Source organism: Zootoca vivipara, chromosome 15 (genome assembly GCF_963506605.1).
Source record: "Zootoca vivipara chromosome 15, rZooViv1.1, whole genome shotgun sequence".
In the NCBI taxonomy this organism is placed as follows: Eukaryota; Metazoa; Chordata; class Lepidosauria; order Squamata; family Lacertidae; genus Zootoca; species Zootoca vivipara.
In genome coordinates, this window is record NC_083290.1 from 43972431 (window position 1) to 43983112 (window position 10682).

General features: G+C 47.1%; 1 protein-coding gene across 3 annotated transcripts in view; it reads right to left on the reverse strand.

Moving 5' to 3' along the window:
- PPP3CC (protein phosphatase 3 catalytic subunit gamma) overlaps positions 1–8406 on the reverse strand; it is an 81637-nt gene extending 73231 nt beyond the window's left edge. The window contains exon 1 of one of the 3 annotated variants that reach the window (XM_035139709.2): positions 8148–8406. In XM_035139709.2, the coding sequence (XP_034995600.1) occupies positions 8148–8169 (22 nt within the window). In that variant the 5' untranslated portion in view covers positions 8170–8406. Of the gene's footprint in view, positions 1–8114 lie in introns of all 3 variants that reach the window. The other 2 variants (XM_035139706.2, XM_060268301.1) reach the window with 2 other exon arrangements.
- Between the last annotated feature and the right edge of the window lie 2276 nt (positions 8407–10682).

The window sequence follows — 10682 nt, forward strand, 5'->3', positions numbered from 1 at the left end:
ATAGATAGATAGATAGATAGATAGATAGATAGATGATTTTAATTTTATTAATGTTTAATTAATAAAATTTTAATTTTATTAATGTTTAATTGTTTGTTAATGATTGTTCCCCTTCCCTATGTTTTAGCTATTCCTATTTTTTTCTAAACAAAATATAGAGACCAACTAAGTTTGTCATAGGGAGGAGCTTTCGTGTGCATGCACACTTCTTCAGATACCTTTTTTTTCTGTAAGCCACCTTGAGTCCCTATTAGGGAAAAAGGCAGGCTATGGGCCTTTGGGCAATGGGCATCCCTTTTGATTTTCAATGACCCTCAGTTTGGCACTAACTGGTATCACAAAATGTTTCAGTTTTGCCACAATGTTCCTAGAAAGGGTGGCATTCTAAATTATAGCATTCTAAATTATAGCATTCTAAATTATGAAGCAAAACTAAGAAGTAGAGTCTATATCTGATTTATACAGTGGTACCTCGGGTTACAAACTTAATTCGTTCTGGAGGTCCGTTCTTAACCTGAAACTGTTCTTAACCTGAGGTACCACTTTAGCTAATGGGGCCTCCCACTGCCACCGCACGATTTCTATTCTCATACTGAAACAAAGTTATTAACCCGAGGTACTATTTCTGGATTAGCGGAGTCTGTAACCTCAAGCATCTGTAACCCAAGGTACCACTGTACCTCCTACCTCTGTAATCCCTTTGTGTTGTGCCTAGATTATAAATCCCAAGAACAGACGTCTATTTATTGATCATTGTTAAGACTCTTTTTGGACTGAAGACCTGTGTAAATATACTTCAAATAAATCAAACAATAAATAAATAAATCAAACAATAAAAGGATTCCAGCTCTGTGCTGAGCAGCTGGGTGACTAGATGATCTCCAATATCTCTTCTGACAATTCTTTTGATTGGTTCTAATATCTGGGACTCCCAACCCTCTCCAAACTCAATCAAGAGCCCCTCACTGGTTATTTGAAATGACAGCAAATGGAAACTTGGTGTTATTGCTCAATCAAGTATGGTCCCCAAAAGCCATTTTTAAGCTCCATTGTAATATGAAACTATATTTTAGGTGGCCAATTTGCTCACTAGAGGTCTGCTGCATTACAGAAAAGGCCATCAGAAAAGTTTAAAAACTAAAACTCACTAGCTAAGCAGTGGCACTTGGAATAATTTTGGTTTCAAACATAATTGTTAGAGTACATGTCTTATAACATCAATTTATGATACAGCATTTGCCTATAGCAGCCAAATTCCAGTGTTCTACAATGAATTATTGGAAGCCTACTATAACTGATAAAGAATCAAGCCTTTCACATTTTGATAATTAAGCTATGACCAAACCAAAACCCAACACCTTTACAAGTTTACAAAACATACAAGTAAAACTGCTTTGAGATGTTGCAGTCTGGATGGAATTTCAATCTTCTCTCATCTGCTTTTGCACAATTGCATATGAAAACCAATACCATGAGTAATCTAATTTGCATAATATATCTCATGTTTTATAAGCGAAGGAGTTATACACAAAAGTGCCCTTCTTTGATAGGCTCACTTTATATCATGGGTGGCGCTGTGGGTTAAACCACTGAGCCTAGGGCTTGCTGATCAGAAGGTCGGCGGTTCAAATCCCGGTGACAGGGTGAGCTCCCGTTGCTCGGTCCCTGCTCCTGCCAACCTAGCAGTTTGAAAGCACGTCAAAGTGCAAGTAGATAAACAGGTACCGCTACAGCGGGAAGGTAAACGGTGTTTCCGTGTGCTGCTCTGGTTCGCCAGAAGCGGCTTTGTCATGCTGGCCACATGACCTGGAAGCTGTACACCGACTCCCTCGGCCAATAACGTGAGATGAGCGCCGCAATCCCAGAGTCGGTCACGACTGGACCTAGCAATCAGGGGTCCCTTTACCTTTACCACTTTATATCACTTACAGAGAACAAGACAGAATGTAAGCAACTAGAAATTTCACTGCAAAAAAACTAGAAAAATTCTTTGTTTTTAGCTATAGCTTACTTCCTTACATCTTATCTAAAAGTCCCACTAAACAATATTACTTCTTCTAAAGAACACCAACCTTGGATGAAACAACAACATGACCAAAATAACTTTTAGAATTTAGGTAAAAAGCAGCCACTAGTATACGCCATCCATTCTAAATTTCCTGCTCAAATTCTCTAACTACCGGTAATTTGCCTTTACGATGGAGATTATTGATGTTGCCTTAATTTTGTACTGACTTAACAGTTTGAAGGTTTGAATTTCTTTTACAGAATCACACTGTGTGTGTAGCTATTAACTAATGTACCGTATTACCACATGCATCCTGCAAGGAAGCATACACAGGATAGGTCCCATTAAGTCTGTGCAAGAATCCTGTGATGTAGGTTTAGCTGAGCCACATTGACTATGTTTGCATGTCACTGTAAACCATAGTTAGTGCCAAGATGGCTCCTGCTTTGCTCCTCCCCTAACATAAGCAACCGCAACAGACCACAATTCCTAACTCACTCTTACAGTACATCTGAAATGAAGATCATGGTTTCTTTCCTTCTAAACAAACCATTTTGTGAAGCCAGGGGTTGTTCTGGGGTTTTCAACTGTGGTTTCAGTGCAACAAACCACAATTCCCAGGTTGGATGTAATGCTAAGCCACCAATCTTAGCTTATTGCTCTATCTTGTGCTCTTCTCCACCTTGTATGTAAATATCTCCTCATGCAATCATCTCTGATTTGCAGACAGTTGGGTCAAGGACAATGCCTGTAGAAACACATGGAAAGTTTGCTGTGCGCCAATGTGGCTGGAATTCAGCACACACTAACCTAAAACCACGACTATCATACACTGAGATTGTCATAAGACAATCCATAAGGAGATGTTTTCTCCTCACCTGAAGGAGGGCAGTTATCAACTGGGGAGGAAACTCTATACCAGGCATCCCCAAACTTCGGCCCTCCAGAAGTTTTGGACTACAATTCCCATCATCCTTGACTACTGGTCCTGTTAGCTAGGGATCATGGGAGTTGTAGGCCAAAAATCTGGAGGGCCGCAGTTTGGGGATGCCTGCTCTATACTCATGGTCTATTCAATTTTTAAGTCCATGTTTGAAATGAATGGGTGGATGGATGAATACAGTGGCTTTATCGTCTGGCATTACTAAACTTATTTTAACTTGGCTTACATATGTTGCTAGTCCTTTGCTTTTCATAGAATCATAGAGTTGGAAGAGACCACAAGGGTCATCCAGTCCAACCCCCTGCCAAGCAGGAAACACCATCAAAGCATTCTTGACATATGCCTGTCAAGCCTCTGCTTTTGCAAGTTTCTGCAACTGTGCTAAGGTTCCACCAAATTTCACAAATGATTTGGATATATAAATGGATTTAGGTGTCCACAGGACTAATGGCAGGAAGGGGGAAACCAGCATTAAGTTTCTTATTGAGTTGCTTTCTTCTATTCAATGTTCAGCAAGCCAGATATTTTCAGTGTCAAATTTGCAAGAATTACATCAAGGTTGTAGAATCAGTTCTGTAAGAGTTAGATCCCAAGAACTTCCTCAGAGATATTCCTTGAAGTGATTCATTGCATTTTTTAAAAATAAAGACACTGGCAAAACAAGATACTGATCCTCAGCATGGAATTTTCTAAGTGCAGTGCTTAGAATGAGAAATGTGAAAAGGGGCCCAAGTAAATTGATGGGGGCAGTGTTGGTTTTCATAAACGATAGAAATAGCACAATTTAAAGAAGATCTAATGTTTGCAAAGTCACTTGCAAAAATTAATATATGGAGGAAATACAGTCTTGTATATTTAATAAGATGGACATTTTCAGTCCAGAAAGTGATCAAAGTCCGGATTTCTCCTCAGAACTCAAATGTTTAGCAGATACAGTAAATTACCTTGCAATAATTTTGCCTTAAAAGAAATAGAGCCCCGGGCATCCAAAATTACTTCAAATAGGGTCTGCTACCTACACTAGGGGCCGGCAAACTATGGATCCCAGGCTGGATCAGGCCCGGCAGGGTTCTAAATCCAGCACGCAGGCGCCTGGCAATTGCCCGGGTGCTACAGAGGGAGCGAGCAGCAGGGCCACAATCATTTCGGCTCGGGCGGCTCCACGTGGTGATACAGCCTTGCTGCGGAGTCAGGAATTACTCGGGGCGGGGAGGGCCTTTCCTGGGAGGGGCTGCACGCAGGGGGGCGCCAGAGGAGCCCAAGTCCCTTTCCGTTGCAGGAAACATCACAGGCAGTGCCGCTTTAGATGTTGCCGTCTCAATTTCTCCTCCAGGAGGCGGGGATGCGCGTGCGGCTTCTCGCGTTGGGATCCCTCAGCTGGGAAGGGAGGCTTCGCGCTGCCTATCGGAGCAGCCCCAATCCCATTCCTACTTGTGTGCAAGCGGGGGGGATGGGGATCTCTCTCCTGGGGCTTTTTAAAAAGCACCTTCCCACGTGTCCCTCAAGCTTCACCTGGCCACTCTCTCACCCTCATCTACTTTCTGCAGAAGGAGCTGTGCAGTTCTATGTTGCAGCAACTTTAAAGAAGTCCTTATCTGTGAGATGCCACATGCACTGCTTTCCCTTCCCACAGCCCTAGTTTTTTCCTTCCTTTTTCTGAGTGTGTAAAGGTTAGGGGTGGATATAGTCTGGGGGACTTGGGAGTCTGCCTCCCTTTTTGCAAGAAGGCACCTGTGCTGGTGGAGCCTCAGGGCTTACCCAGCACCAAAGTCCAGTCACACCCACCCACACCCGGTGCCGCCATCCCTCCTTCGCTTCAGCCATTCATTCCCCCCCAAAAAAAAATATAGTCCGGCCCCCCACAAGGTCTGAGGGAAAGTGGACCGGCCCCCTGCTGAAAAAGTTTGCTGACCCCTGCACTAGACATGTATCAGGCCACAACTGCTCATAAACCTATTGACTAAAGTTAATGCAGTCTATTTCCCTCTCCATTTCCCTTTTACAAGCAGTTAGGCCAAGAGTTGTCGACTATCCCAGACCACCAAGTGGGTGGGATTTGAACACATATCTCTCTGGTCCAATTCTGTCTCCCCTACACCACACTAGAGGCTTCCCAGCTCCATGTCCACATCCTTAGAGCTCAATCCTGTGCATGTTAACTCTGAAGTAACCTCTATTGCATTCACTGACACTTATTTCCAAGTGTGCATGCATAGGACCAGTCTAAAGGTAAAGGGACCCCTGACCATTAGGTCCAGTCATGACCGACTCTATGGTTGCGGCACTCATCTCGCTCTATTGGCCGAGGGAGCCGGCGTACAGGTTCCAGGTCATGTGGCCAGCATGACTAAGCCGCTTCTGACGAACCAGAGCAGCACACGAAAACGCCGTTATCTTCCCGCCAGAGCAGTACCTATTGATCTACTTGCACTTTGATGTGCTTTCGAACTGCTACCGTAGGTTGGCAGGAGCAGGGACCGAGCAACGGGAGCTCACACCGTCATGGGGATTCGAACCACCGACCTTCTGATCTGCAAGCCCTAGGCTCTGTGGTTTAACTCACAGCGTATTATATTCTCCTATGGTCTTACACAAGACAGCTCTCAGAGTCACATCAAAGCAATTACTGTACTTTTCCATGTATAAGACTATGTTTTATTCTTTAAAAATCATGCTAAAAAGTGGGGGTCATCTTATACATGGATAATGCATAGGGTGGACATTTGATTGGTTGCTGCCGTGGCTGTCAGCGGCTATTGTGCATGTTTTTGGTTGCTGCGTCAGGGACAGACGGGAGGCAGATTTAGAGATGCGAGCGGGGGAGCGATTTTCGGCAATCCCCCCCCCAAAAAAAGCTCAACAACCCTGGGTAATCCTCCCAAAAAAGTTCAACAACTCTGGGCAATCCTCCACAAAAAAAGTTCAACAACTCTGTGCCATCTCCCCCCATTTTCTTAAATTTGAGTCACCAAAAATAGGGGTGTCTTATACATGGGGGCATCTGATAGATGGAAAAGTACGGTAGTTGGTTCTTGCCATTCTTAAGCCATCCTCTGTTTACACAAGCAAGGTGAATACAGTGGTACCTCTACTTACAAATAACTCTACTTACGAATTTTTCTACTTACAAATGGAGCTCCGTCCGCCATCTTGGATGCGGTTTAGATAGGATTTTTTCTACTTACGAATTTTTAGATAGGGTTGCTTCGACTTGCGATTTTTTTCTCCCAATGCAATTCCTATGGGATTCGACTTACAAATTTTTTCGACTTACAAATGTGTGTTTGGAACGCATTAAATTCGTAAGTAGAGGTACCACTGTACAACAAGGCTCAATGGTAGTGTTTCTCTTTCTCCCCACCTCTAAATTCTTTCAATGAATGTTGAAGTGAGAGCTCCAAATTCTACGGTAAGAACAAATGAACATACTCAAGATTAGTCTTGAATTTCTACTACTCACTCATCAGCAGCACAGCTGCACAAAAAATAAAGTGTAAAAAAGTGTTAAAAAATAAGCATATGATAGGAAGGGAGGAAGGATCAGAAATGGGGATCAGACTGGGGATCAGAAATAAAAGTGGAATGGGGGGGTCCTTTATCTGGAATTCTGCACCTATTGGCCAACTACAATATTACTGTAAGACCCCATCAACTCAATAACAATCAACTACTGGTATACCGTTTACCAGAGTTGAACACATTGTATACAATACAAGCATTCAAACTGAGACTTGGAAAACAGATAACAATAGGAGTCTTGGAACAATGAACCACAACTCTTACAAGATAACATGGCAGAGATCTAGTTAACACCTGCAACAGAAGAGATCAAAGCTAAACTGGCTGGTCATAACAATTTCTGATGTCCAAATTCTCCTCGTTGTTTGCTGAAGTTGTTTATCTTGACCAGCTAGCTGGGTGCAGCATGCACATTTAAACAAATGAGTGCATTAAAGATCTTTTCCCAATACGTGGGGTATGATAGCTGGCATCAGATTAATTAGGACAGCTAAATCTACATTGTAAAAGCCTGCCACTAATCCAACAGCTTCTCGATTAACATTTTGCCCTCCTGCTTATTAACTGTTTCCAGTATCACTGGCTATTTTAAAACAGCATGTGCTGATTAAGGCACACAAGTTGGGGGGGGGGGGTGTTAGGTGGTCACTGACCATTAAATTAACAAGCATGCTGAAGAAAAGCTGGAAGGTTTAAAGAGTAGCAGCAAAGAAAGGTTGCAGTATGCCTGTAAGCACCACAGAGACAAGATAATCAACCCATACAGTCAACTGGTAATGGGGCACTGATGACCCCCCCCCCCCCGTGAGCATGCACACACACAGCCATCCCAGCTGTTATCTGCCACACAGATTGTTTTCACATTTTGCTCCTATGTACCCATTTAACAGCTGCACAAACACCCCACAAGCACATGAAAAAGAAAAAGCTTGCTGTAAGTAGCACAGGCCTTTGAAATGTCACTGTCACACAAGGGTGTCCCCACCAGCCCTCAGTTCGGTCTCTATGCAGCTCCCTAGTTCTGCATCAGCCCTTCCTGTCCCCCTAATTTATGTCACAGCTCCACCTCCTTGTTCCTCCACACATCCTAGCAGTGGACCACTCTGGACTCCCAAGAGGGAGGGAGGCAGGCAGGCAGGCAATCTTTCCCCTCCACTCAGACCATTCCTCTGCCCCCCTTGCAGCTCCCTTACCTGAGAGTGAAAGGATACCAGAGATCTCCCACCCCCGCATCTGTTTGCTTTGTGGCTTCGACAGATCAACCCCATCCAGGATCAATAAGGTGCCCCATTATCCCCCACCCTGAGCAATGTGGAAACTGCAGCTCTGTGGGGCGAGGGACCGGCTGCCCTTCCACCCCATCTTTATGGAGGGTCTGACAGCTGCTGCTGCTGCCGCCCGCCCCCTTCCCCACAGCGCAGGCCAAGGGCCGCCCTTCCGGTCCCCATCTTCACAGGATCCTGTAGCTACTCACAAACGATTATTGTGATTAATCCCGGTTTATTATTCTCATTCCCTCAAATGCCCCCCGGCAAAATGGAGCCCCCTGCCCCCTCCTCCCTCCCGCGAGGAGGAGGCGAGTCAGGACACCCGCGCCGAGCCCCCTCCCTCCCCCAGGTAACGGCAGCCCCCCCGGCCCCTCACCCTTCACGATGCGCTCCGTCGTGGACAGTTTACCGCTCTGGGCGCGCCCGGACATGGTCCCGCCTGCCCCGTCGGCGGCTCCCGGGACCTTCGTGCCTCCCCGCGGGAGGGGCCGGGACTCCGGCGGCGGCGGCGGCAACGGCAGCGGCTGAGCAGGCCCAGGCGGCGCGGGCGGGCGGAGGCGCGGATGGGGGAATCCTCTCAGAGCCGCGGCGGCGGCGGCGGCGGCGGCTGTCTCCACCCAAGCCCCCCGAAGCTGCCCTTACCACGCATGCGCCGCTCGCTCTCCCCCCGCCCCTTCTACGGCACACAAGGCGCAAGCTGTCAAGGCCGCCGTCTCTCGGCGTCTAGCGCGCAGGCGCAGGCAACCCCCTCTCTCCTTCCTGGCTCGCTCTCTTGCCCGCCCCCGCGAGCGCGTCCCCAACGCCGTTACGCATGCGCCGAGCGACCCTGTCATTCCCCTGCCTGGTGAAGCCGCAGCAGCAGCAGCCGCACCCGTTCTGATTGGCCTCGGTCACGCCTGCGCGTGCGGAGGAAAAGGGGGCGCGACGCACCTAGGGAAGCGCAGCGGCCTGAGCGTGTTCTTTCAATCACGTGACGAAGCTGCGGTCCTTGGGTTTCCCTTCCCTCCGGCCGCCATTTTGAAGAGGAAGCAGTGTTGCTAGGAGACGCGCCGTTGGAGCCGCGAGGAAAGCAGCGTGCTCGCCTGGGCCGAAGGGGCCGCTCTCCGTTGCCCCGAGAGGCTTTCCGCAGAGACCTGCGGAAGCGCTGCAGAGACCTGCGGAAGCGCTGCAGTGCCGCCCGCCAGCGAGGCCACGCAGTTGGACGGCGACAAGGCACCTCTCCCTTTTCTTTATAACCGGCCCCCTCCCGTGTGACTAGCGCGGGCCTGCCTTCCTGCTTCGCGCGGTGCTGTTCTCCTTCAGGTCAGGGAGGGGCTCCCCAGGGGGGCTCCGTGGACCTCGTTCTGCTTCAGGCCTGTTTCCAAGAGCCACACATGGGTCCAGGACAGGTTCCTGCTCTGCCACCCGAGGTGGTTTGGGAAGCAGCAGAGACAGTGTGTCTGCAAGAAACTCCGAGCTTTGCTCCGATGAGTGAGACCTGCACTTGGAACTTGGTGTGGGATCTGCATGGGATCTGCAAATTGTTCTGCTGTACTTTGGTTCAGCTCTCCAAGACTGCTGAGGATGCTGTACAATCCTGTTTGATATACGCTCGGGGAGAGAGTTTATATATTACATATATGTGTGATTGCACATATAAAGAAGCACGGGAGCAAACTCCTAGGGGTCTTCAGCCCCCCAAAAAAATATTTGAGGGGGCCGAGCCCCCCCTGATGTGTGTGCACCGTGTCATGTGGTCAATTATGTGGGGCGGGAGTTACTTCCCCTCCCCCATATTTTTATTCAAGTTGATGCCCCTGTATAGAAGCATGTTTAGTTTACAAATTACTGGTTTCTTGTGCTTTAATCATTGAATGGGCTGATGCAACCATGGATGTGAGGTACACCATCCAGATCAGACTGAATCTGACTGCTATTGGTGGAGAGTGGTTCCGTATACATAACACAAATGCACCAAATTGAGAATCAAACGCTGAGAAAACAGGATCTAGTTCACAAATGTGTGCCTGAATAAGTCTGCTAAGCTGTGAAGTGGGCTGCAGTCCACCAAAGCGTATGCCACAATAAATTCAAGTCTTTAAGGTGCCATGAGACTTCATTTCTTTTGCTGCTGCAGACTTAACTCTGCTGCCCCATGAAGATGCCTTTTGTGTTTGTGCTGTAACAGACTTAACAGGGCTACCCATCTGGAAAATGGCTTTCCACTTATCTGCTCTTGCTGACATGTATCAATGGTAATTCCTTGTAACCTCACAGAGGTGGCATCTGCCCAAATGGGCTCTGGCTTAGCAAAAGCTTACACCAGCAATATTACACACTGAGCTGTCACAGACTGCTGCTATTTTCCCTACAGCAGACTAACAAGACTATCCTATTCCCCTCTGGCATGGGCCACATTGGAGGAAAAAACCCAGTACAGTATCGGCTTCATTTAACAAAATTCATTTTGTTATTGGGGGCCCCTCAGCTTTCTATGTGCCTTATTCTGAAATTATGTTCTTGCCTGATAGGAATAGCTTATTCAGACTCCTCTTCTGCTACCTTTTCCCAACCTCTAATAGTCATGCTGTCCTGGGTTTGATCCCCCCCTTTTCTTTTTTGTTGTGTACACACGCTGCATTTAAAGCACATTCAAATAGCATTCCCTCAATTCTGGGCACCGTAGTTTGTTAATGTTGCTGGGAATTGTAAGAGTAAAAAGGTAAAGGTAAAGGGACCCCTGAGCATTAGGTCCAGTCATGACCGACTGAGGTTACGGTGCTCATCTCGCTTTATTGGCCGAGGGAGCCAGCGTACAACATCTAGGTCATGTGGCCAGCATGACTAAGCCGCTTCTGGCTAACCAGAGCAGCGCATGGAAACGCCGTTTACCTTCCCGCCAGAGTGGTACCTATTTATCTACTTGCACTTTGATGTGCTTTCGAACTGCTAGGTTGGCAGGAGC